Raw genomic sequence first — 27,128 nt, 5'->3', positions numbered from 1 at the left:
TTTAACTGTGTAGTTAGCTAGCTCCTCTGAACAGTGTCCTGAAGAGAGAGCACGTTTTCTATGCCAGGCGAAATCGTGCATCATTAGCTCGTTATTGATGTTTTAAAAACAGCTTAAATGAATTCAAATGCCGCTACTTTGCCGATAATCTGGATGCACTGTAAATGAGCTGTAGTTGGCTAGCTCGAAAGCAAGGGATAAGAAAGTTGCCAGCCAGTATGACAATAGAACATTTCGAACGAACGACTGGGTCGTGTATCTGACAACCGAACGGCTTGAGTAGCAACCCTAGATTTGTGTCTGGACAATATCTCATGGAAGGATGAAATAATATGAATACATTTTAAAGAAGCTGGTAACCTGTTGTATGAAAGTGAATGCCCTCAATTGGTGTTTAGAGGATACTGTATATTGGCGCAGTTTGCTGGCCCGAGACGAACACCCATGCCAATATCCCCCTGACACTGATTTCTCAGTCATTATCATTTTATTAATAAGTTGCACTATGCGTCACTATTGTTTTTGAACATTCGTTTTAGGACTGATGCCCAACTGAGCGTTCTACTCATTGCATCCTCATTGTGCGGTGCTTTTGGTCTAAAGTGCATTACTGTGGCTTGAAAATACTATGAAATTTAGGAAAACCTTGTCATTTTGATTTTGCCACATTGACTTTAAGTACAGTATAACGTTAGCTACCTTAGCATTAGCAGTGCTAGATATTTGTTTTACCAACTTTGCAAGCTAATGCTGCGGAAATGTTGGTACCCTTCCCCAAATCTGTGCCTCGCCACAATCGACCTCGATTCCTCCGACCTCATGGCTTGTTTTTTTCTGACATGCACTGTCAACTGTGGGACCTTACATAGACCGATGTGTGCCATTCCAAATCCTGTCTAATCAATTGAATTTACCACAGGTGGACTTCAATCAAGTTGTAGAAACATCTCAAGGATGATCAATGGAAACAGGAAGCACCTGAGCTCAATTTCGAGTCTCATAGCGAGGGGTTTGAACACTTTCTGTTTTATTTTATTTTAATACATTTGCACACATTTCTAAACTTGTTTCCGCTTTGTCATTATGGGGTATTGTGTGTAGATTGCTGAGGATGTTTTAGATTTTTAAAAATCCATTTTAAAATTTTAGTTGAGTTTGAGGTAAAGTGGTGCTTTTAAAGGTTGACTTAACTTGTTTTTATATATCCACATGTGTAAACTACTGATTTTAAATGTGAATTATGTCCATAGCTTTCTCAGACAGAGATTTTACCCTCTGCTCCTTGTGTCTTTGTGTTTTCTTCATGTTGTCTGTGTGGACTGATTCCTTGTTATGTCAAAAATAAAGGTAATATACATTTCTTACAATTACAAGTCATGTGGATCGTCTTACCTAGACCATGTGCTTTTTAGGTCCAGCTTAAATAATATAATGTTAATGTAACTGTCCAGAGAAAGTCTCACGTTCTGTTAACTCATACCCAAATAATTTTGTTGACTCATCCTATACTTGTATTTGTGGCAAAGCATAAATTGCAGGGGAAAAAAACACACAAGTCTGAGGTATCTCAAACAGAACATTTAAAAAATACTTGCTATTTCCTCTTAGAGGATGATGCCATCAGCTGTATATAATAATCAGATGGTCTTGTCTTCGTCCTAACAATGGGAGTAATTGTCCCAAAGGACAATGAAAATAGTCTGGGTAGTCATTTGATTAGCTGTTCAGGAGTCTTATGGCTTGGAAGTAGAAGCCTCTTGGACCTAGACTTGGTGCTCAGGTACTGCTTGCCGTGCGTGCGGTAGCAGAGGGAGCAGTCTGACTAGGGTGGCTGGAGTCTTTGACAATTTTTAGGGCTTCCTCTGACAACGCCTGGTATTGAAGTCCTGGATGGTAGGAAGCTTGGCCCCGGTGATGTACTGGGCTGTACACACTACCCTCTGTAGTACCTTGCGGTCGAAGCCTGAGTAGTTGCCATACCAGGCAGTGATGCAACCTGTCAGGATGCTCTCGATGGTGCAGCTGTAAAACCTTTTGAGGATCTCAGGACCCATGCCAAATATTTTCAGTTTCCTGAGGGGGAATAGGTTTGTCGTGCCTTCTTCACTACTGTCTTGATGTGCTTGGACCATGTTAGTTTGTTGGTGATGTGGACGCCAAGGAACTTAAAGCTCTCAACCTGCTCCACTACAGCCCCATTGATGAGAATGGGGGCATGCTCGGTCCGGCTTTTCCCGTAGTCCACAATTATCTCCTTTGTCTTGATCACGTTGAGGGAGAGATTGTTGACTTTGCACCACACGGTCAGGTCTCTGACCTCCTCCCTAAAGGCTGTCTCATCGTTGTCAGTGATTAGGCCTACCACTGTGTCATCAGCAAACTTAATCATGGTGTTGGAGTTGAGCCTGGCCATGCAGTCATGAGTGAACAGGGAGTACAGGAGGGCACACACCCCTAAGAGGCTCCGTGTTGAGGATCAACGTGGCGGATGTGTTGTTACCTACCCTTACCACCTGGGGGGTGGCCCGTCAGGAAGTCCAGGATCCGGTTGCAGAGGGAGGTGTTTAGTCCCAGGGTCCTTAGCTTAGTGATGAGCTTTGAGGGCACTATGGTGTTGAACACTGAGCGGTAGTCAATGAAGAGCATTCTTACATATGTGTTCCTTTTGTCCAGGTGGGAAAGGGCAGTGTGGAGTGCAATAGAGATTGCATCATCTGTGGATCTGTTGGTGCGTAATGCAAATTGGAGTGGGTTTCTGGGATAATGCTGCTGATGTGAGCCATGACTTATTTTCCACCATTATTTGCAAATAAATTCATAAAAAATCCTACAATGTGATTTTCTGGATTTTTTTTTCTCATTTTGTCTGTCATAGTTGAAGTGTAACTATGATAAATTACAGGCCTCATCTTTTTAAGTGGGAGAACTTGCACAATTGGTGGCTGACTAATACTTTTTTGCCCCACTGTACACTAGGGAAGATCATGTGACAAAAACATGCAAAAGCACTTTTGTATGCATACTGCTGCAAGACATACAGCATTTCCCTTTGAATGCATGTCTTGTTTTCTGGTTTCTAGATGATTGCCGGTTCAATATCCAATTCTATAGAAACAATGACATGCCCAGAGGAAGGGCTGTTACTCTCTCTGACTGTGTCATCACCTTTTAAGCAAACTTATATGGTGTGCTGTAATAATTGGAACCAAAAAGGAGTTTCTGCCAAACCACTGGTCAGCGTATACATTTTGAAAACAGACATTTGCATTCATTTTGAAATTAACACTGCTTACATCTACGTTACATGTAATGTATGGCTTTATTGTCCAGCTGAACTTCCCATAAAGCAACAAACACACACTGAAATGTTTCTTTAGCCTTTGGGTTGACAACTGAGTTGGGTTCAGCAGTTCAAGAAAAAACATCTGTTTCCCTTATGAGACGACCATTTCACAGTTTCTCCCAATTGAACATGACCCAGGTGTGATAATTACGGTCCCTTCATACCAGCTGTTTGCACAAATACACTTCACACTGACAAGACAAAGGTAACCAAAAAACCCTTCCCTATTTTCTTCCAGCAGCAATCTTTGGCTGTTCACATGAGGCTGTGCTCTTCATGGAACTAATTCTTGGTAACTGCAGATTTCCGTCAGGTCGGGTCCATGCTACTTGAGCTTTGAGGTTGGACCAGATGCAGAGCTCATGAAGTTATAAACACTCAGTCCTCAGGGAGGTGCCTATGGATTTACAAAATCCTGGAATATGGTACTTTTGTTAAGCAACTGAACTCATCAGCAGTGCATAGAAAGTTATTTTTACAATGAGGGACCATGTGTTTAATGCTTAAATACCCATTTAATGAGTATAAACAGCTTATGATTGCTTAGTTTAACGATTACACTATCTGCAGTACTTTAAGTCGGTGTACACGTCGTTCTAATTACTAATAAGAAATGTTAATAATTCATCAGAATACTTCCACAGACAAACATGTTCTACATGTGTGTAGTTCACCATCCACTCAATACAGAAATCTGTAATCTTGTCAAATACAATCCATAATATCCACTTTATTCTGAGGTTTAAGGTGCATTCTTCCCAAAGCTAATTTTTGCGTAACAATCTGACCAAACGGATTGGTGACATGTATAAATCGAGACCTAATAAAAAGACAACAGTTGATTTTCCAAAGCCTTTTAAGCTTTCAGACATGTGTAGTAGTAGGACCAAGACCTTCATGTTTCTTTGCTGTTTAACCAGGACAACTTCTACTCGTTTCAGCGACACTCCCAACAGTACAAAATAAAACAATGCCATTTTGAACAAGTGCATGCACTCATGACTTAACTTCATATTTGATGCCAGCTGTACTTGACTTGTTGACGCTTAGCAACTGTTCATACATACAAATGATCAGATAAATGGAAAATTTAATTCCTGCCAACATAACATTTATACACTAAGCAAGAGTGATGCCAGGCACAGCTGTGTGGATATTGTCATTTGACTGACAAACAGTGTTGGTACAAGTGGAAGCGCAATGGTGTACAGATCAGTATGCCCACTTTTCTACATGCTCAACCTGGGATGTGCTCAGTGGGGTGAAATGTTTAGAACGTTGCAGTTAGAAATGTCATGAATAGAGCTGTGGTGTTGCCCAATTCTGCATGACAAACGTTCTACAAAATGCATAGCTATCTGAACATCACACCCCCTCTGAACAGACCCATAAAGTCCAGAACAGTATGGCTATGGGGTTTTAAATACTGCTAGTGGTCACACCCATTTGCTCTTGTCAATCAAATCAGACTAAATGTGTGGCACTAAGCTGACTGCAATGGTCTTCAAGGGCACTAGCTGGTATCTACAGACTGGTGACAGACACAACACATACCACAAATAAGAATGCAATGTCTACATAATCTCTTCTGGAATAAATTAATTTATTCCAGAAGAGATTTGCCATAGTAGATCTGACATTAAAGGACATATGTAACTCACTGGATACTTCCTCATAAGCATTACACAAAGTGTTTGGAATATAGCAGTTTGATAACAGGAGTAAACTCAGTGAGAGGAAGCTAGAAATGCATTGAATAAACCTGACAATTCCCTATTCTATCTACAAAATGCATTTCTATCGAAGCATTCTGTCAAATTGCACCCTCTAACAGGCCCCAGGTAGAAGTTAACCGTATAACATTTCACTCAACGGCAGCATACACTGTGTGTGCATGTTTGATTGGGGTCAGAAGGACAACTTATATTTAGTTTAGTCCACATCATAAATCAACAGGAGCAGATCATTAACAGGCCTGTTGAAGCACAACATAAACCTCAACATGAATTACAACACTTGTGAAATTATATATTTATAGAAATGTACATAATCCCTTGAATGTTTACAATCATACCAGAACAAGATGGCCGATGTCCCAGTGCCCACGCCCCCCCCATCCCAAACCTCAGTCCATTCATTTGCTCCATAATAGGGCCACCGCTTTACAAATGCCTACATCGTTGTAGTTGAAGTAGCAGAGACCGGCAAAGGTGACAGTCGACAACAGGAAGAGGCCTGCGTTGGCCATCTTGATCTTCGGTTCTCCATGAACATAGTCCGTTAAGACTTGCCCAATCCCCCTGGGGAGGGAAGACAATACAAGAAAATGTATGAGACTGCTTAGAACCACAATATTACTGAATAGCCAGTGATTTAGTGCTAAAAAAAGGCTAAGTAACACCCCCTATACAATTTTTGGTAAACAAGGGCAAAAATAAAGTGGCTAATCATTTAACCATTGTTCTCAAATGTTTTGGGGCACTGAACAAATTCCAGGTCTGACCGCAAACTTAAGTCTGTGCAACTTTCAGAACGCGTGTACTGTGAACACTGAGGCTGTACCCGCTTTAAAGTTACAGTTAAGTGGCCAAGTAGGCTACTTGATCATAATGTAGGCCTATCAGAGTTGCATAACATTGAAATATGTTCTACCATTCAGCCTACAGTAGCAGCCAATGTGTAGTTTGCAATGTGGGCTGACATTCCATGAGACTTTTGGTAAAAAAATAAAATACAAAAAAAACAGGGCTTGACATGAACCTGTTTATCCTCTTGTCCTTTTGATGAGGTGGCTTAAAATGTTGTTTGATGCAAGAAAAAAAACCTCCTAAAAACAGCTGTATTTGTTGACAGTCTCTCTCTAGTCATGGTTTTGAAGTCTCACAAGTAACAACTTTGAGATAGCTTTTTTTATTTTTAAGCCTGCTACGTTACTGCAGACGCGGTAATCTGATCCAGCCGATTGACCAGCGGTAGGGCTATAGTGCACTTGATTTGCTCTCCGAGCCAGTCGGAAAGGCAGAGTTTGTACCTTCAGACATGAAATGGTTCAAAATGGCAACATACCCTGCATGCTGGACAGCTGAATCGGGTGCACCTACCACCAACAGCCCGAGACCAAAAAAATAAAGGAACACAAGGCTTTACCGGTGCTTTTTAACAGAAATGTTTGGCAATCGAATAGGAATGCCTTGGAGATCGACCAGGCGATCACAATCAACCAGTTGGTGACCACTGCTCTACAAAGTTGAGTGAAGTTTAACCTCGTGCTTCGCTCTGGTGGAGCTGCACAGCTTAGAGGGAACATTGGCGTTAACTCTCCCACGCCACTTGTCATAGCCATCCTGACAGGACACAGTCCTGACTTCATTGGCTTCCCCAGGGTAATGTTTGGGAGAGGGAATTGGACAAATGCATCATTTGGATGGCTGAAGACCCACCAGAGAACACACCAACAGCTCAAGGCACCATCATGTGATCTTAGTTAGGTTATTGTTTGTTTAGGCTACAGGGTGGGGTGTCTGGTCCTGTTTATTTAGCCCATGTGAAATGGCTAGTTAGCAGTGCGCGCTAGTAGTGTTCAATCAATGACGTCGCTCTGAGACCTAGAAGTAGTCGTTTCCTTTGCTCTGCGGCTTTTGTGGAGCGACAGTTAACGAGGCTTTGTGGGTGACTGTTGTTGATGTGTTCGGAGGGTCCCTGGTTTGAGCTCAGGTTGGGATAAGGATAGGGACGGAAGCAATACAATTACATTGAGAACAAACAGAACTGTAAGCATTAAGGAATGGTGAAATCCTTGAATAGTGCCTAAAGAGATGTAAAAAACATTTAAAAACGAATGGCTTAGCAATGGTCTTGGAGGACAGAGCTTCGTAGGCGTGCTCAGTGTTCCTCAGTTAACTGGACAATGGTGGTATTTGATGACTCCAACTCAAATAGCAGCACACACAGCCTTAGCAAGTAAGGAGAAGTTAAATGGTACTGATCTCCTGGAACATATGTGGAGCGCGGTTTTAAAAATGGCTGCATACTTCACAAAAGTAGCACACATGACCAGCATTCTTAAGCGTCATCTTGATGTTCAAAAGAATATATATGAGCGTGCATTTCAACTCCTCAGTGACAAGTTTGACAATTAGCTGGTCTTCATTAGAGGGACATGCCTTGAGGATATCCAAGTACCCCAAACTAAAACCTAAGGGGTATTAACACCACACATGACTAGGATTTGTGCTTTAAACCTGCCACTTTCATTTAGTCAGTGGTCTAGCAATGGCATAGTGCCCCAGGGCGACATTAAGCCCACCTCTTCAAAAATCAAAAAGCTCTCGTATGAAAGCAAAATAAATGCTAAGAACAAAACAGTTTTGCATGAGCAGAAATGTAGTGGACATGGACTTGATTGGTTATCCCAACCACTTGCCTACTCTATTCAACATTGTCCTCCATAAAAGCTTCCGACTGTAGTCACAACACAAGTACATTTCAAGCTGAAAAACTATGGTCTGAGCTTATTCGGAACATGTGCAACAATTTTGTCCGGAAATGATCGCTTTAGTGGAAATATGAAAGGAAAAACATTTAACCAGAATAAGGAAGACAGCTGGTCAGTGCCCTTTAAACCAATGAACATTTTTAGAGGGGAAACTTGTCTTACCAGTGGCCATGCAGGGTGAGGGCGGCAGCCAGTGAGTAGTCAACAGCAGGTCCGGGGAAGTAGTAGGCAGCAGGCCCCAAGGCCAGCAGCAGTACGCTCACCACACGCTCTCCTGTCCAATGCAGGGAGGCAGCTTTGGACACCGAGCCGGCTGCAAAAGGACAAATAACAAAACATCCAATCATACATCCACATGCAGAACTAACCTCTTGTGGAGAGAGAGGGTCATCATTTAAACAGACTCATCATTGAGGGGCGACAGGTAGCCTAGTGGTTAGAGCATTGGGCCAGTAACCGAAAGGTTGCTGGATTGAATCCCCGAGCTGGCAACGTAAACATCTGGCTTTCTGCCGCTGAACAAGGCTGGTAAAGGCCTACTATAAATCTAACATGTTTTTAGCACATAGAAACAATTAGGTTTGTCTGTTAGCCTAAAGATGTTTTTGCATTTAACAATTGTCCCAGTCAGTTGAAGTTTATATCTTTCAGGTTCTATTATACACACCAGCGGATATTGCAGAGGGGAGGATGGCTCATAATAAATAGGCGGAACGGAGCAAATGGAATCAAACACCTGGAAACCATGTGATGTATTTGATACCATTCCGCTCCAGCCATTACCACGAGCCCGTCCTCCTCAATTAAGGTGCCACCAACCTCCTGTGACCAGCTGTTGCTTAGGTTCTCAAGCTTCACAGTTCAAACATCATGCAATGTAATGTGTTGGCTAACCTAAATAATGGATGTTATTGTACTAAAACACCATATAGTCCCCTCAAAACAGAGTGCCGTGAACAACTAACCTCTTTCACAGGTCATTGAACCTGTTAAATGTCACTGGCCTGCCACTTGGGGAACTAATTATGTACCAACTAGTGATGCACGATATAGCGGTGAACATATCGGAATCGGCCAATATTAGCTAAAAATGCCAACGTCGACATCAGCACGATGTCTCGTTTAACGCCAATGTGCAAAACTGACGTGGTACGTTACGTAATGACGCCATGGAAAGATTCTGCGCTACATAAATCAAACGTTGTCACATGCGCCGAATACAACAAGTGTAGTAGACCTTGCCATGAAATGTTTACTTACAAGCCCTTAATCAACAGTGCAGTTCAAGAAGAGTTAAGAAAATATGAACCAAATAACCTAAAGTATATAGAGGGGGTACCGGTGTCAGTGTGCGCGGGTACATGTTAGTTGTGGTAATGTGTACTAGAGGTCGACCGATTAATCATCCTACTTCGCCAAACGGGTGATGATTTAACAAAAGCGCAATCTTTGCACAAATGTACCTAACCATAAACATCAATACCTTTCTTATAAAATATATACTTCTGTATATTGATTTTAAACCTGCATATTTAGTTAAAAGAAATTCATGTTAGCAGGCAATATTAACAAGGGAATTTGTCACTTCTCTTGCTTTCAGTGCAAGCAGAGTCAGGGTATATGCAGCAAGTCTATGATTTGATATAGCAGTCTGACTGAGCAGTAGTAAGCAGGAGCAGGCTCGTAAGCATTCATTCAAACAGCACTTTACTGTGTTTGCCAGCAGCTCTTAACAATGCTTAAAGCACAGTGCTGTTTGACTTCATGTCTATCAACTCCCGAGGCTGGCAATACTAAAGTGCCTATTAGAACATCCAATAGTCAAAGGTATATGAATTATAAATGGTATAGAGAGAAAGTCGATGCCTCAATTCCTATAATAACTACAACCTAAAACTTCTTAACTGGGAATATTGAACCACCAGCTTTCATATGTTCTCATGTTCTGAGGAACTTAAACGTTTAAAAAAAAACTTCTCCAACACTGTTGTTGCATTGTTTAAACCAAATATTGAACATGTTTCACTATTTATTTGAGACTAAATAGATTTTATTTATGTATTAAATTAAAATAAGTGTTCATTCAGTAGTTATAATTGTCATTATTATAAAAAAAACGTCTGATTTATCAGCATCTGCTTTTTTTTAGTCCTCCAATAAATTGGTATCGGTGTTAAAATCATAAATCGGTCGACCTCTAATTTGTACATGTAGGTAGGGGTGAAGTGACTATGTATAGATAAACAGTGAGTAGCAGCAGTGTAGAAAACAAATGGAGGGGGGGGGGGGGTCAATGAAATAATCCGGTGGCCATTTGATCAATTGTTCAGTCTTATGGCTTGGGGGGGTAGAAGCTGTTTAAGGAGCCTTTTGGTCCTAGACTTGGCACTCCGATACTGCTTGACGTGTGGTGGCAGAGAAAGGTTTATGACTTGGGTGACTGGAGTCTGACAATTTTATGGGCTTTCCTCTGACACCGCCTATTATATAGGTCCTGGATTGCAGGAAGCTTGACCCCAGTGATGTACTGGACCGTACTCACTACCCTCTGTAGCTCCTTACGGTCAGATGCCGAGCAGCTGCCATACCAGGCGTTGATGCAACCGGTCAGGATGCTCTAGATGGTGCAGCTATATAACTTTGAGGATCTGGGAACCCATGCCAAATCTTTTCAGTCCCCTGTGGGGTAAAAAGTTTTGTCGTACCCTTTTCACAACAGTCTTGGTGTGTTTGGACCATGATAGTTCATTGGTGATGTGGACACCAAGGAACTTGAAACTCTAGACCCGCTCTACTACAGCCCCGTTGCTGTGAATGGGGGCGTGTTCGGCCCTCCTTTTCCTGTAGTCCACGATAATCTCCTTTGTCTTGCTCACGTTGAGGGAGAGGTTGTCATCCTGGCACCACACTGCCAGGTCTCTGACCTCCTCCTTATCAGCCGTCTCATCGTTGTCGATGATCAGGCCTACAACTGTTGTGTCGTCGGCAAACTTAATGATAGTGTTGGAGTCGTTTGGCAATGCAGTTGAACAGGGAGTACAGGAGGGGACTAAGTACACACCCCTGAGGGGCCCCAGTGTTGAGGATCAGTGTGGCAGATGTGTTGTTGCCTACCCTTACCACCTGGGGGAGGCCAGTCAGGAAGTCCAGGATCAAGTTGCAGAGGGAGGTGTTTAATCCCAGGGTCCTTAGCTTAGAGATGAGCTTCATGGACACTATGGTGTTGAACGCTGAGCTGTAGGCAATGAACAGCATTCTCTCACAGGTGTTCCTTTTGTTCAGGTGGGAAAGGGCAGTGTGGAGTGTGATTGAGGTTGGGGCAGAATGCAAATTGGAGTGGGCCTAGGGTATCCGGGTGGATGCGGTTGTGAGACATGACCAGCCTTTCAAAGCACTTCATGTCTACCAACGTGAGTGCTATAGGCTAGTAATCATTTAGGCAGGTTACCTTCGGCTTCCTTGAGCACAGGGACTATGGTGGTCTGCTTGAAACATGTAGGTATTAGACTCTGTCAGGGAGAGGTTGAAAATGTCAGTGAAGACACTTGCCAGTTGGTCTGCACATGCTTTGAGTACACGCCCTGATCGTACATCTGGCCCCGTGAATGTTGACCTGTTTAAAGGTCTTGCTCACATAGGCTACCGAGAGCGTTATCACCCAGTCATCCAGAACAGCCGGTGCTCCTGTGCATGCTTCCGTTGTCTCGCTGAAAGCTTTCCTAACCCACACGGTCTGCGGTGTGGACAGACCAGTCATTTGAAAGAGTAAGAACATTTCAGCGAGACAACTCAAAGGAAAAATCGATTAACGCCAAGACAACGGTATGCCCCATGAGCATGCGGAGTCTGACAGCACAGTGGGTCATCAAGGATTTCGTGCTAAGGAAAGTACTGAGAACATGTTTGAAACTTGAACACACTAGCTAGCTCCATTCGAACAACTGACTGGAGAAATAAGCTCTTCAACTGCACCTGCAGCAGACATGATACCCTCCATCATGGGATTGAAACGTCTGCTCAACAAAACTGCCCACACAGGCTGTGAACAATTGATTCCATGCTCGATGCTAGGTACAAGGACCGCTACTTCAATGCAGACAAGAAACAGGGTTTACGTGAAATGTTACATACACAGCTGGACAAGATGAAAAAAGACTGACTGTGCGCACCGAGGAAGGAGGTGCCACGGACAGAGATGAAACTTCACTGTTTGACATGCATGATGAAATCCTGGTTGAGAATGAAACGACGGAACAGAACAGTAAGTAAGTGAAAGAAATAGGTTTTGATGATGTTTTACTGGTAATGGGGACATACGTAAATGCCAACAAAATAAGTTTTTGGTCAGTGTGGTGTGTAACCTTTATTTAACTAGGCAAGTCAGTTAAGAACAAATTCTTATTTACAATGATGGCCTACCTGGCCAAACCCGGATGACGTGGGCCAATTTGTGCGCCGCCCTATGGGACTCCCAATCAAGGCCAAATGTGATACAGCCTGAATTCAAACCAGGGACTATAGTGACGCCTCTTGCACTGAGATGCAGTGCCTTAGACCACTGCATCCATGTGTTAACTATTTAACCGTACTAGAATGCTTAAAAGGCCGCTAAAATATTAAAATATCAGTATCGTTGTTTTTGGCAACTAAAATATTGGAGATCGGTCAAAAATGTCATATCGGTGCATCACTAGTACCAACCACACAAACAACATGCCAGTGGTGACATCACTAACCGGCTCCCTGACAAATGACTTAACCCCCCCTCTCTCAGGTCCTTCTTACATGACACAATTCAGTGTACAAGAGAAAGGAAGAAAATACTTGAATCCCCTTAGGTGTAGGGCTGTAGGCTCTATTCATAATATAGGCCTACCACTCAACTTACATAACATGTAGCCTAACCTGAACATTGATTACTTTAAGGAGTCATAAAAATCACAAAAACACAATGGCCACAGTGTTCTGGTAAGACTGGTATTCCTCTTCGGCAACACATATAGCCCATTATTAATCTTTGAGTGCTACATGCGAACTGTAGGCTATCAGCAAAACTCTTATCGTGGGAACAACAAACCACGGAGAGATGAGGATCCATGAATCCTAGCAGTCAACGGGTAGGACCGGTCTTGGTCCTTTTGCTGTGTGACCAAGGGTCGTGCGAGCAGAGAGCTGCGATAAAACAAAACTGTAGGGAGAAGACAAAGCAGTGTCATGAACTATGACAATATTTCAACTAAAGCACAATATTTACTGTTCAATTATAAGTAGGCTATAAAATAAGACAAAGCAACAAAAAAAACAATATGGCTTAAGCTATAATGTAATGTCAACTGTTCACACATGGCTCAGTTACAAAATGTGAATATTATTTCACAATAGGCCTTTATAAATCAGAGGATGAGTCTTCCCTCAAAGAGTATCATGAAAATAAACCATTCCATGTGTTATGTGGTTGTCATCAATCAGGGGTAGCCTATCTAGTTTATATGTTATTTAGGGTAACTTGCTTGTGTGCATCTTGTGTCTTGGTAGTTGTTTAAAGTAGTATATCTACAACTAGCAGTCACAAGGTAATGGCAACTATTCGAGGAACTGAAGCATAGGCATCCAATGACTGGATGAATTGGATTAATGCCACACTATGTGGGATTGCTAGGGATTACAATAGCCTAAAATGTATATAGAATATTTTGAAAAGTGTTAGATTATGTTAACCATAACCCTTAGTTCCTACCAAGCATGAGGCCTAAAACTGATATGAAGTGTTTAGAATCGAGGTTAGTCATTTTAGCTGATTCAGGATACTTTACGAGATCCGTAAACGGATCTGATTCAATGCAGAGTGAAGCCGGCTAGAGCGTTGTGCAAGTAACCAAAAGATCACTGGCTCGAATCCCCGAGCCACTATGAACTTGAAAAGTCGTTGCTTTGCTCATCCATCAGCTATCATTAACGTTAGCTGGCTAGCTACTAGCAAGTTACGATATGTATGTACAACGTTACTTTGGACAAAAAAAACGGTAATTATCAAGAACAACGATATGAAATACACACAATTGTGGAATTAACACAAAGACACTTACGTTTGCCACCTCTATGGCAGACTGAACTTATCCTGACGATGGACGCCATGATGAACACCCAACCAAGGTCACACAAATCTTACCCGGATGTAGTTGCTGTTTTGTCCACTGCTGACCAAGAGTTTTTAAGCACTGGGTGATAGTCGACTGCGGATGCTTCTTCGTCTTCTTTGCATATGCCACATAAACTGCATTTCAATCCAAACAATTATGCAATGTTTGCTTGATCTTGGTTTAATTGGGTTTTTCTAATAAATGTATGAGAAACATATACATTTTTAGCAAACTTTATGGACAATGTTGATCTGCAAAAAGAAAAGACTGCACATTGCAATATGTTGACCACAAGGTCTGCATCTGGTCCCAGACATTAACAACTCCTGTAGAAAGTCTGCATTCAAGTAAGATGTTAAACACTTATACTACCTGAGGATGATACTAAACATGACTCCCGATATACATTTTGAATTCTGGATTTAATAAATAAGAACTAGGCTAAATCCTGTTTTACTAGACTATATCCCCGGGCAGTACTAATAAGGAAGTAAGGTTTAAAAAAATGTGCAATGGTCAATCTTAAAGTGGCAATCATTAGTTGAAACGACAACAAAGCTAAATCCCTGCCTCTGTAAAAACCTTAGGGATGGGGCTAGAGATATTAACCACTCTCAAATTAATAGACAGAGCAAGGTTGCAAGGAGTGACCATCCATGATATCAAAGGTATAGTTCGAATTATGTTTTGAGGCTCTACAGTGTTTGATCACATTTACTTTGTTTACAAACATTGGAGTAAAACAAGTTCATATTTTGGGTTCTGATGGGGTACAACAGTTGAACTAAGCTCAACAGGCATGTATAAATTATATTATTTAAAACAAATCTATGGATATACCACCGTACATCATTAATTTATAAATCAAAAAATGGATATAGCAACTGCAGATTACCCCTTTAATCTGAATAGATAGCAGGGATTATATTAAAGGGATGGTTCACCCAAATTACACAATGACATATTGGTTTCTTTACCATTGAAACAGACTATGGATAAAGTATGACAGCAATCAATGCTTTGGTTTTGTTTACCTGGCCACTGTTTCAATAAAAAATAAAAGCATTTGTGGCACAAATCCAATGCAAGTCAATGGTACCTATTTTTGCATTTCCGTACTTCATATCAAAATCATCTATAAGTAACTTAATTGAGTTACACCAGAGGTTCCCAAACTTTTTATTGTGCCGCAACACTTCAAACATTCAACCTCCAGCTGCGTACCCCCTCCAGCACCAGGGTCAGCTGCGTACCCCCTCCAGCACCAGGGTCAGCGCACTCTCAAATGTTGTTTTTTTGCCATCATTGTAAGCCTGCCACACACACACCATACAGAATACATTTTGAGATACTTTAGGCTGGTGCGCAAAAATGCTGTGGTGTGAATACTTAAGTAAAATTACTTTAAAGTACTACTTAAGTTGTTTTTTTGGTATATCTGTACTTTACTATTTATATTTTAGAAAATGTTTACTTTTACTTCACTACATTCCTAAAGGAAATAATGTACGTTTTAATCCATACATTTTCCCTGACACCCAAAAAGTACTTAGCAGAACAGGAAAATGGTCCAATTCACGCACCTATCAAGAGAACATCCCTGGTCATCCCTGCTGCCTCCAATCTGGCGGACTCACTAAACACAAATGCTTCATTTGTAAAATGAGGTCTGAGTGTTGGAGTGTGCCCCTGGCTTTCCTTAAATAAATAGAAAATACAATACTGCCATCTGGTTTGCTTAATATATGGAATTTTATACTTAAGTATATTTAAAACCAAATACTTTTAGACTTTTACTCAAGTAGTATTTTACTGGGTAACTTTCACTTTTACTTGAGTCATTTTCTATTAAGGTATCTTTACTTTTACTCAAGTATGACAATTGGGTACTTTTTCAACCACAGTGAAAATGCTAATATACTATAGGTACCATTGACTTGCATTGGATTTGTGCCTCAAATGCCATACCTTGTCCATATACTTGCTTACAGGGTAATGAAACCAATATGTAATTTGGGAGAACTATCCCCTTAACATAATCTATCCATTAGATTGTTTTAATGGTGCAATATGCAGAAACCACTCCGCCATTTCCTAAAACAATTGAATTGTTTGCCTCATTTCAGTTTGTGACAAAACAAGCAAGTGTAACGGATGGACGGTTTAAAATTATACTGTTACACAAGTATAGTGTAGAAGTATACTATCATCTAAACCGTTGTGAAATATATTGTATTTTCAGCTATTTAAAACTGGTATACAAAAATAAAAGTAAAAGATGCCAAAACAAAACATTAGAAGGGGAAGCATAGAAATATCGCACACAGAACAGATCTGCCGGTTTCTTAGAATTGATTTCAACGAGAATGACAGATCTTTAACTCACAATTATATGTGAATTTGGTCAAGTCGCCTAAAAAGTTACATATCGCGGCTTTAAAAAAAATGGGTTGGCCTTACTTAAATAAAAGGCTGAACATTGAAATTATTGGAGAGTCATGTCACTCGTGTGTTAGTCAACTATCTTGGTAACGGAGCAAACTACAACAAATCACTGAGCAAAAAACGCACGAGCCTACAGAGGTCATTCTCCGCTCTACTGGTTGAATTAACCCGACTGTAACAAATCCCTGTTACTGCAATGGACGGCTTTGATTTAAATTCGTCAGAAAAGGCTGATGCTTCAGAGCTCCAAAGGATGATCGCAATTGAACAACAGAAAGCGCAGTTTCAGGCTCAGGTAGGTAGTTTAGCTACACACAGCAGCAGTTATGCTACGGAGTTAGCTAGCTAACGCTAGCTACATTAACTGTATTTTGAACTGTGTCCTGCATTTGTTATTTTACTACACCATCAAACGTGTTCTCAGAATGGACAAACCAAATTGCGAGTTGATTACGAAATCATATATTTCTGTTTTGAGACCTCCATACGGAAATTGACTTAACGTTAGCTGATTCATTGCTTCTTTTGAAGGTGCATAACTTCACAGATGTCTGCTGGGACAAGTGCATGGAGGGGAGCCCGAGTTCAAAACTGGATTCACGGACAGAGACTTGCCTCGTGAACTGTGTTGACCGCTTCATTGACACTACCTTGTCTATAACCAACCGGTTCACGCAGATGGTGCAGAAGGGTGCCCATTGATGGGAGCTAGACTATGGGAAATAGACTCTGTTTTGTTTTGTAAAAGAACTGTGCATTATGTTTTTCTTTATGTCTCGAACCCCTAACACCATTGCCTAATGCTGATATGCCACAGTACAATTATTAAAGAGGTAGGCCTAAATTGGACATGATATAGAATCACAAAGTTTTTGGTTACAATACGGCTTTATTAAAATAACATTTTTAAAAAGTAGGCCCAATAACTACACCATGCTGCTCATTACATCTATGCAACATATGTGTGACATCATCATTTGACATAGTTTTCTTTCCTACAATACTTTAGTTTGTGTAACAAAATTGCCAGTTTAAAACAGTACACACAAAAAGAATACAGGTTAGAAAGGGGTAAAGGTATAAACAATATGCCCTGAATTTTTACTTGTAAATAGGCCAGTAAACATGTTCAGTTCTGTTTCATTTCATCCACACTCATCTCATCATGTTGTGCCATTCATATTGAGTAAAGCAGAACACATGTATACTAGCGAATGCATCATCAGACAGTTCTAAAAAAACCTTACAAAAATGTCTTGTTTTTGGTTTGGCCATTTAATTTCATCATTTAGTTTGTCAACATTCATCCTTTAATCATGGCTTCTCAAGCTAATCAAAATACAATCGATGTCCCCAGGCCCCAGATGTCTATCATGCCAGGTTACTGATGTTCCTGGCTGCCCTTAGTGCAGATTTCATGGCAGTCTCGATCCAAGCGTGAGGTAGGGCCGTATGCTCCCCAGCAAAGTGGACTCTGCTCTCATTCCTGAACAGGTCCGAGGCGTAGTCCGTCTGCTGGTAAGGTGTGTAAATGGCAAAAGCCCCCAGGCTGAAGGGATCCAGCCCCCACTTCTTCACCAATCCTCCAGTGCAGAGAGGTCGTATAGCCTCCCCATGGATCTTTACCAGGTCATCCAGCACCAAGGCCTTCAGTTCATCCTCGCTGACCCCCTGGAACAGAGTGGAGTCATCGGAGCAGGTGTAGGATGCCAGGAGAGCCCCCCCAGCCGTGCCTGGGAAGCTGTGGCTAGGGTAGTAGATGAAACGAGAGGGGAGATCTGTGATGCTCTTCCCCCCTTTGATGCCCTCCTTTTCCCAGAATCTCTCACTGAAGCTGAGGACCACCTTGGTGGAGCTGGCGTAGTGCACGGACCGCAGGGCCTCCATCTTCTGGGGTGACAGCGGGGGTTGGAAATCCATGAAGAGGGTAGCCTTTGCTGTAGCTGTCACCAGGGCATAGTCTACTGTAAGGTTGGTCAGGGAGGATGGATTGCGCCAGTCCTGGTAGGATACGGTTACGTTGCTGCTGGTTTGACTGATGAGTCGGACCTTGGAGTTGAGAAGAATTGTACTATTGAGGGCCTGGTAAAATGCCCTTGGTAAATGGTCAAACCCATCAGTGATCTCGTAATAGCTGAAAAACAGAGAACATTCCACTACTTTAATACACTACTTAACAAACACTAGATGTAAAGCGGGGTGTCTAATTTGGTTATATGTGCATAATGCTGTTCTTACACAGTGTTGTCGTTAATATCTGACTGAATATACAGCATCTCAGTAAGTGATGCGTAGAAGAGGCTGTTCTCATTCAGGATATCTCCAATCATGCGCATGGCACCACGACTCAGGTTCCCCTCCTTCACTAGATACTCCTATCAGAAATCAACACTTATTAAAATGGCTGAATAAGTCAATTTAGCCTATAACAATAATCCTGCATCTTGTCTGATGGTTACCAATAAGCAACCAAGTGTTTTCTTACCTTGACTGAGTACGAGTCATATTTTCTCAACATGGCCTCGCAGCCAGCTGTCTTGATATCATCCCTTATCTACAACAAATAATTTGTAAAACATATTTGTTATAACTGTGTTATGTGACACACTGTACCTGTATATAAAATAACATTTAACATTACACAGTGTTCCACCACAGGAGTCTAATGCTGTGTTTGGAGCCCCCTTTGCACACACCTTCCACAGGGCCAAGTCGAAGAGCTGACCAGCCGATTTTCCCCTTTCCTTGTCAGTCAAGGGATAGTTCAGCACGTCTGGGTTCTCTTTAACCGTATATGTTTTCTGTAGCAACCCGTTCACATAGTAATATGTGTTGATGTCATCCTGGATAAATGGGTTCAGTCCAAGGCCCATTTTTAATGCAAATGATAAAAGAATTCTGTTGAATGAAAAATGCCATAGTTAACTTTGTTTTGATGGTTAAAGTAAACACCTGCTATCATTCTTATGCAAATCTATAGGACATGCACCTGTATCAGATCATGATTCATTTGAGAGGAAGCTTGACCTCTTTTCAACAATAACATATGAAGAGAGGGGTTAAAAGATCGCTACCTATTTCATGTGGTAGGACAATAGGCCTAACTCACTTGTGAAAGCTAGGGATCCTCATAGCACCCAGTTCTGCATACCATCCCTCTCTTCTATTTCTGTAGGTCTCCACCCGTCCTCCAATTCGACCACTTGCCTCTATTAAAGTCACCTTGTCCCCAAAGAAATATATCAGTTTCCCCCTTTTACACTGTAGGCGTATTATTAGTCATAACCAGATAATTACAATACTGACACTAAATTAATTTCTGAGTATGTCAATCACACGTAAATTAGCATATGTCAATGTTATTCATTGTGTTGACATTGAAACAGTAAATGTTCTGAAATATACCGTACCTTGTGCCCTGCGTCCTCCAGAAGCTTTGCTGCAGTCAGTCCAGCAATACCACCACCGACGATGGCAATACGATGAGGTGTCTTTGTGAAGGGAAGACCTCTGTTCACAATTTCATGGAGTTCGGCATAGTCTGAATCTTGCAGGCAGTCAAAAAGAGGATCTTCAATGTATCCATTGACACTGAAAACTATGACCACAACTATAGCGACAGGAACTGGAAAATAAATAAGTAATTGTTTAATAGGCCTACAGGCTTCAAATATAAGAAACATGTCAAATGTATTTTTAAAAAGGGCTACAGAGGGATATATGTTTTTAAAGTATATGCAATATACATGAATGGCATGCAGTCTGTGGGGCTATTCTTGTTTTCACCCCAAAATCACAAAACTAGATTTAGAATGACTTTTAGAATGTTCCTGAACAACATCCCCTTTTCTACTTCCCAATAAGTTGTTGGAATTCAACAAAAGGTTTTCCAAAAATAATTTATTGTATTTGAAATTCCCCATAAGCAGTGGTGTAAAGTACTTAAGTTAAGTAGAAGTAGTCAAGTACTACTTAAGTCGTTTTTTTGGTATCTGTACTATACTTTTACTATTTATATTTTTTGACAACTTTTATTTTTACTCCACTACATTCCTAAAGAAAATAATGTGCTTTCTACTCCATACATTTTCCCTGACACCCAAAAGTACTCGTTACATCTTGAATGCTTAGCAGGACAGGAAAATTGTCCAATTCACCCAAAATCTCTGGTCATCCCCACTACATCTGATCTGGCGTGACTCACTAAACACAAATGCTTTGTTTGTAAATTATGTCTGAGTGTGCCCCTGGCTATCCGTGCATTAAAAAAAAAAAAAAAAAAATAGTGCCGTCTGGTCTGATTAACACAAGTTATTTTAAATTATTTTTTACTTTTACTTTTAATAATTAAGTATATTTAAAACCAAATACTTTCAGACTTTTACTCAAGTAGTATTTTACTGGGTGACTTTCACTTTTATTTGAGTCCTTTTCTAATAAGGTATCTTTACTTTTACTCAAGTATGACAATTGAGCACTTTTTCCACCACTGACAGTAGTCCCAATGTATTTCTGGACTCCCTGACACAATGCATTTTTACAAATTCTTCAAATAAACAAAAATATAGGCTATAAACTTTGATCACAAGTCAATTTGTCATTATATAACTAAGCTAAAGTCAGATGAAGAAAAAGGAAAATACTTACAATATTTGCACAACGCCACATAGGGTATCATCTTGACTCCTAAGCCCAGAGTCCTTGCCTTCCCTTTTCTAGTGATGCTGACGCCCACCGGAGAAATAGAAACCTAAAGCAAAACGTGGAGGCGAGTACTGTAGCCTAGATAATGTGATTGACTTTGTTTTACTAAATTAAATTAATATTATGAATGTTATATAACATTGAAAGTCCCCCCTCCCCAAAACCCAGCAAAATCTAGTTACACATTTGTTTTCGTTGCGAATTAAATTAAGAACATTAATTTGCGAATCATGCATAACGACTTACATTTAAACACCTATTCATGTATGTATAACTCATTAGACCTACACCCTTAAACTGAGATACAGGTAGGCTACATTCATGGGAAACTACTCACCTTCATCAATGGTAACTTCTCAAAAGCAATATGCATGAATGAAACAAATATCTCTGAGCTATGTAGCTTAGCTATTTTCCTTCACCTAAATCTTTTCTAGGATTCTTACAAGTTGGCGTCTTACCATGAATGACTAGACTGGAAATCACACATGGTATGTGTGAAATTGCACCCAACGTATTTTAATGAGGGACCTATTTGGGCTTCTGAGGTCGGAAAGGAATATTTTCCCACACCGGCTCGAGATTCAACCACACTGAACAAATTAGATTAGGGAGGTTTACTATTCACCAGCATACCTCATTTCCCCCTTCCCACCAACATAATATACGTTTTATAGTGCATTTTAGTGTCTCCTGAAGTCCACCTTGCCTTACCTAACCTGAGATAGAGAAATTATATTTTAAGATTCGAAGATAAGATTCTATAGTGAGTTATTGGATACATACATTGAAGGTTAGGTTAAATAAATCGGAACGTCTACTCACCTTACTGTGTGATGTCAATTGATAAGCCTGTCTTCTTTTATAGTGCAGGAAGAGTGCAATCGAAAGCAAACGCGAACGTTTCAAAAGGGTTGCATCATTTTAATTCCTTTATTTACGTAAATTGAGAATTGGATACATATCAAGAAGGACTTGATAAGCCTTTTAAATGATGTGATGTAAACAGTCAGCAACACATTAACTGTGATAATGCAATGAATGTGCTCCACAATGCACCTTTCACCATGCATAATATCTTGATTGCTAGTTTTTTTTTTAAATATATTACTCTTTATAACAAAAATGGTCATGATGAACAGAAAAAAAAATCAAGATGGAAATATATCTCCCCAAATGTTTTGCACTCCCTTGACTCCATTAAGTGCGTCCCAATGGCACCCTATTCCCCACATTGCCCTATGAGTCTTGGTCAAAAGTAGTGTACTGCAAAGGGAAAAGGGTGTCATTTGGGATGCACATAAACTTTGCCATTCACATAAAACTTTGCCATTCACTTGGATTTTATTCTATTGGGTGTTGTAGACAGATTGGCATTTGAGCCTGTTTAAAGCTAGAATCCTTAATTGAAACAATAACAAAGTGGACACACTGCCTCTGTGTTAGTAAAAAGCTGAGCACTGGGCCTGGAGAACTATAACCACTCTCAAACGTATTAATATCACTTATTGGTTAATTGCACACAAGGTCCTACTGAAATTTGTCTTATGCTTTTAAAGTTTGGACACACCTACTCATTCAAATGTTTTTATTTATTTTTACTATTTTCTACATTGTAGAATAATAGTGAAGACATCACAACTATGAAATAACACATATGGAATCATGTAGTAACCAAAAAAGTGTTAAACAAATCAAAATATATTGTATATTCTTCAAAGTAGCCACCCATTGCCTTGATGGCAGCTTTGCACACTCTTGGAATTATCTCAACTAGCTTCAAGAGGAATGCTTTATCAACGGTCTTGAAGGAGTTCCCACATATGCTGAGCACTTGTTGGCTGCTTTTCCTTCACTCTGCGGTCCAACTCATCCCAAACCATCTCAATTGGGTTGAGGTCGGGTGATTGTGCAGGCCAGGTCATCTGATGCAGCACTCCATCACTTTCCTTGGTCAAATAGCCCTTACAGGGCACTAACTACTCTAGATCCACAATGAGATAGGGTGCAGGCCAGGCAGCAGGCTGTTAGCACAGTCAGTGTAGTCAGCTCAGCTATCCCCATTGAGACCATGTCTGTGCCTTGATCTAGGTTGGGCAAAACTAAACGTGGCAGTGTTTGCTCGAGCAATCTCACTGGAATAAAGACCTCCTCCATCATCGACTCAGTGGGGGGTTTTGTCCAACATGTCTCCAGACCTACTCACTGCCACCGTCATACTCTGGACCTAGTTTTGTCCCGTGGAATAAATATTGTGGATCTTCATAATCCTCATAATCCTGGACTATCGGACCACCATTTTATTATGTTTGCAATCGCAACAAATAGTCTGCTCAGACCCCAACCAAGGATCTTCAAAAGCTGTGCTATAAATTCTCGGACAACCCAAAGATTCCTAGATGTCCTTCCAGAGTCCCAGGGATGTCAGGGGACAAAAATTGGATAACTGAGGAACTAAATTTAACCTTGCATAATACCTTAGATGCAGTCGCACTACTAAAAACCAAAAACATTTGTCATAAGAAACTAGCTCCCTGGTATACAGAAAATACCTGAATACCTGAAGCAAGATTCCAGAAAATTGGAACTGAAATGTCGCTACACCTAACTGGAAGTACCGTTCAATATCGAAGAGCCCTCACTGCTGCTCGATCATCCTATTTTTCCAACTTAATTGAGGAGAATAAAACAATCCAACATTTATTTTTGATACTGTCGCAAAGCTAAGAGAGCATTCCCCAAGAGAGGATGGCTTTCACTTCAGCAGTGATAAATTCATGAACTTCTTTGACGAAAATATCATCATCATTAGAAAGCAAATTACGGACTCCTCTTTAAATCTGCATATTTCTCCAAAGCTCAGTTGTCCTGAGCCTGCACAACTCTGCCAGGACCTCGGATCAAGGGACACACTCAAGTTTTTTAATACTATATCTCTTGACACATTGATGAAAATAATAATGGCCTCTAAACCTTCAAGCTGCATTCCAACTAAACTAAACTACTGAATTATTCCAACTAAACTACTGAAAGAGCTGCTTCCTGTGCCCTCCTATGTTGAACATAATTAATGCATCGCTATCCACCGGATGTGTATCAAACTCACTAAAAGTGTGAATAGTAAAGCCTCTCTTGACAAACCCAGAAAATATTTTTAAAAACTATTTGCCTATATCGAATCTCCCATTCCTCTCAATTATTTTGGGAAAAAAGCTGTTGCATAGCAACTCATTGCCTTCCTGAAGACAAACAATGTATACAAAATGCTTCAGTCTGATTTGAGACCCCATCATAGCACTGAGATTGCACTCGTGGAGGTGGTAAATGACCTTTTAATGGCGTCAGACCAAGGCTCTGCATCTGCCCTTGTGCTCCTAGACCTTAGTGCTGCTTTTGATACCATCGATCACCACATTCTTTTGGAGAGATTGGAAACCCAAATTGGTCTACACAGACAAGTTCTGGCCTAGTTTAGATCTTATCTGTCGGAAAGGTATCAGTTTTTTTTACTGTGGATGGTTTGTCCTACACGTTACAAGACGCAGGCATCTTTATTGTTCCTAGAAGTAGAACAGCTGGAGGCAGGGCTTTCTCTTATAAGGCTCAATTTTTATGGAATGGTCTGCCTATCAATGTGAGAGATGCAGACTCGGTCTCGACCTTTAAGTCTTTATTGAAGACTCATCTCTTCAGTAGGTCCTATGATTGAGTGTAGTCTGGCCCAGGGGTGTGAAGGTGAACGGCACTGGAGCTGTCTCTGCCTGGCTGGTTCCCCTCTCCACTGAGATTTTCTGCCTCTAACTCTATTATGGGGGCTGAGTCACTGGCTTACTGGTGCTCTTCCATGCCGTCCCTAGGAGGGGTGCGACTCTTGAGTGGGTTGAGTCACTGACGTGATCTTCCTGTCCGGGTTGGCGCCCCCCTCGGGTGCTGTGGGGGAGATCTTCGTGTTCTATACTCGGCCTTGTCTCAGAGTAGTAAGTTGGTGGTTTGAAGATATCCCACTAGTGGTGTGGGGGCTGTGCTTTGGCAAAGTGGGTGGTGTTATATCCTGCCTGGTTGGCCCTGTCCGGGGGTATCGTCGGATGGGGTCATGGTGTCTCCCGACCCCTCCTGTCTCAGCCTCCAGTATTTATGCTGCAGTAGTTTATGTGTCGGGGGGCTAGGATCAGTCTGCTCTATCTGGAGTATTTCTCCTGTCTTATCCGGTGCCCTGTGTGAATTTAAGTATGCTCACACTAACTCTTTCTTTCTTTCTCTCTTTTCTCTCTTCTCTCGGAGGACCCGAGCCCTAGGACCATGCCTCAGGACTACCTGGCCTAATGACTCTTTGATGTCCCCAGTCCACCTGCTGTCCTCAGTCCACCCCAGTCCACCTGATGCTGCTCCAGTTTCAACTGTTCTGCCTGCGGCCATGGAACCCTGACCTGTTCACCGGACGTGCTACCTTGTCCCAGACCTGCTGTTTTAGACTCTCTCTCTCTCTACCGCACCTGCTGTCTCTAACACTGAATGATCGGCTATGAAAAGCCAACTGACATTTACTCCTGAGATGCTGACCTGTTGCACCCTATACAATCACTGTGATTATTATTATTTGACCCTGCTGGTCATCTATGAACGTTTGAACTTCTTGGCCATGTACTGTTATAATCTCCACCCGGCACAGCCAGAAGAGGACTGGCCACCTCTCAGAGCCTGGTTCCTCTCTCGGTTTCTCCCTAGGTTCCTGCCTTTCTAGGGAGTTTTTCCTAGCCACTGTGTTTCTACATCAGCATTGCTTGCTGTTTGGGGTTTAAGGCTGAGTCACGAACGTTGTTGTAAGAATCGGACCAAAATGCAGCATGGTTTGGGTTCATCATCTTTATTACGTGAACCGGCAATGCACGAACGTGAAGCTATGCAGTGCTCAAGGCAACTATACACAAACAAGATCCCACAACAAACATGTGGAAAAAGGCTGCCTAAGTATGATCCCCAATCAGAGTCCCCAATGATCCCCAATGCTTCACGGTGGCAACCACACATACGGAGATCATCCGTTCACCTACTGTGCATCTTACAAAGACACAGAGGTTGAAAACCTAATCTCAGACCAAAGGACAGATTTCCACCGGTCTAATGTCCATTGCTCATGTTTCTTGGCCTAAGCAAGTCTCTTCTTATTATTGGTGTCCTTTAGTAGTGGTTCCTTTGCAGCAATTTGACCATGAAAGCCTGATTCACACAGTCTCCTCTGAACAATTGATGTTGAGATGTGTCTGTTAATCAGCAAAGCATTTATTTGGCCTGCAAATCTGAGGTGCAGTTAACTCTAATGAATTTATCCTCTGCAGCAGAGGTAAATCTGGGTCTTCCTGTGGTGGTCCTCATGATAGCCAGTTTCATCATAGATGCTTGATGAAACTTGCAAAGTTCTTGAAATTTTCCGTATTGACTGACCTTCATCTCTTAAAGTAATGATGGACTGTTGTTTTGCTTTTCTTTTTTAAACTGTTCTTGCCATAATATGATCTTGGTCTTTTACCAAATAGGACTATCTTCTTTATACCACCCCTACCTTGTCACAACACAACTGATTGGCTCAAACAGATGGCTTCATTGAAATATTTTTAAAGGACCTCATTGTTGTGGGTAGCTGAAAGTTACACAACAATATTGCTCACATTCTTCACATACTGTAATAAGTCACCATGTGGTTATTTGAACAATGAGCAAAAACCTGCCTTGACTGATTCATGATTCAAACCTTGACATTTGCCTGGATGGCTTTTTACTGGCTGTGGGTATAGTCGACAGCTTAGCATTTGAGTTCATAGACATTTTCCACACTTCATTGTGCCACATTGATTTCCTGTGTGGCATATTTTCTCAGGTAATCCGTGCAGCCCCTGAACAACTGAACATTGCTAAAGGACATTAGTATAGCAATAGAATAGATAATGTCATGTAAACAATGTCATCCCAATGCTACAGGGCCCAGGCTACTTTAACAGTGTAG

At 41.2% G+C, this 27,128-nt stretch overlaps 3 protein-coding genes across 3 annotated transcripts; 1 reads left to right on the top strand and 2 right to left on the bottom strand.

Annotated features, from left to right (window-relative positions):
• Positions 1-4,053: 4,053 nt before the first annotated feature.
• Positions 4,054-14,085, bottom strand: LOC118373670 (succinate dehydrogenase [ubiquinone] cytochrome b small subunit B, mitochondrial-like). Its single transcript, XM_035759870.2, has 4 exons — positions 13,925-14,085; positions 12,916-13,026; positions 8,001-8,151; positions 4,054-5,643 (listed from the first exon to the last, which is right to left on the bottom strand). Exons 1-4 carry the CDS (start codon positions 13,971-13,973, stop codon positions 5,478-5,480), a joined length of 477 nt encoding a protein of 158 aa, XP_035615763.1. The 5' UTR covers positions 13,974-14,085; the 3' UTR covers positions 4,054-5,477.
• Positions 14,086-16,490: 2,405 nt separating this feature from the next.
• LOC118373663 (mitochondrial import inner membrane translocase subunit Tim8 A-like) lies at positions 16,491-17,272 on the top strand. The gene is made up of 2 exons (XM_035759865.2): positions 16,491-16,718; positions 16,955-17,272. Exons 1-2 carry the CDS (start codon positions 16,620-16,622, stop codon positions 17,123-17,125), a joined length of 270 nt encoding a protein of 89 aa, XP_035615758.1. The 5' UTR covers positions 16,491-16,619; the 3' UTR covers positions 17,126-17,272.
• Positions 17,273-17,454: 182 nt separating this feature from the next.
• LOC118373662 (L-amino-acid oxidase-like) lies at positions 17,455-22,352 on the bottom strand. The gene is made up of 7 exons (XM_035759864.2): positions 21,071-22,352; positions 19,834-20,048; positions 19,533-19,645; positions 19,120-19,321; positions 18,909-18,977; positions 18,662-18,798; positions 17,455-18,557 (listed from the first exon to the last, which is right to left on the bottom strand). Exons 1-7 carry the CDS (start codon positions 21,099-21,101, stop codon positions 17,795-17,797), a joined length of 1,530 nt encoding a protein of 509 aa, XP_035615757.1. The 5' UTR covers positions 21,102-22,352; the 3' UTR covers positions 17,455-17,794.
• Positions 22,353-27,128: the final 4,776 nt, after the last annotated feature.

The sequence above is a fragment of the Oncorhynchus keta genome, chromosome 1 (genome assembly GCF_023373465.1).
Source record: "Oncorhynchus keta strain PuntledgeMale-10-30-2019 chromosome 1, Oket_V2, whole genome shotgun sequence".
Taxonomy (NCBI): domain Eukaryota; kingdom Metazoa; phylum Chordata; class Actinopteri; order Salmoniformes; family Salmonidae; genus Oncorhynchus; species Oncorhynchus keta.
The sequence above is the reverse complement of the archived record's forward strand: the minus strand, read 5'-3'. Positions and strand labels throughout refer to the sequence as shown.

Excerpts from the sequence above, each read along its gene's own strand:
- LOC118373663 (XM_035759865.2), top strand. The coding sequence starts at position 16,620 with ATGGACGGCTTTGATTTAAATTCGTCAGAAAAGGCTGATGCTTCAGAG. Across the intron at positions 16,719-16,954 it reads AAGCGCAGTTTCAGGCTCAG|GTGCATAACTTCACAGATGT; the intron begins GTAGGTAGTTTA and ends CTTCTTTTGAAG.
- LOC118373670 (XM_035759870.2), bottom strand. The coding sequence starts at position 13,973 with ATGGCGTCCATCGTCAGGATAAGTTCAGTCTGCCATAGAGGTGGCAAA. Across the intron at positions 13,027-13,924 it reads CTGCCATAGAGGTGGCAAAC|TTTTGTTTTATCGCAGCTCT; the intron begins GTAAGTGTCTTT and ends TTCTCCCTACAG. Across the intron at positions 5,644-8,000 it reads CTCACCCTGCATGGCCACTG|GGGGATTGGGCAAGTCTTAA; the intron begins GTAAGACAAGTT and ends TTCCCTCCCCAG.
- LOC118373662 (XM_035759864.2), bottom strand. The coding sequence starts at position 21,101 with ATGATACCCTATGTGGCGTTGTGCAAATATT. Across the intron at positions 19,646-19,833 it reads TGGAGGACGCAGGGCACAAG|GTGACTTTAATAGAGGCAAG; the intron begins GTACGGTATATT and ends TTTGGGGACAAG. Across the intron at positions 18,978-19,119 it reads TCGACTTGGCCCTGTGGAAG|ATAAGGGATGATATCAAGAC; the intron begins GTGTGTGCAAAG and ends TATTTGTTGTAG.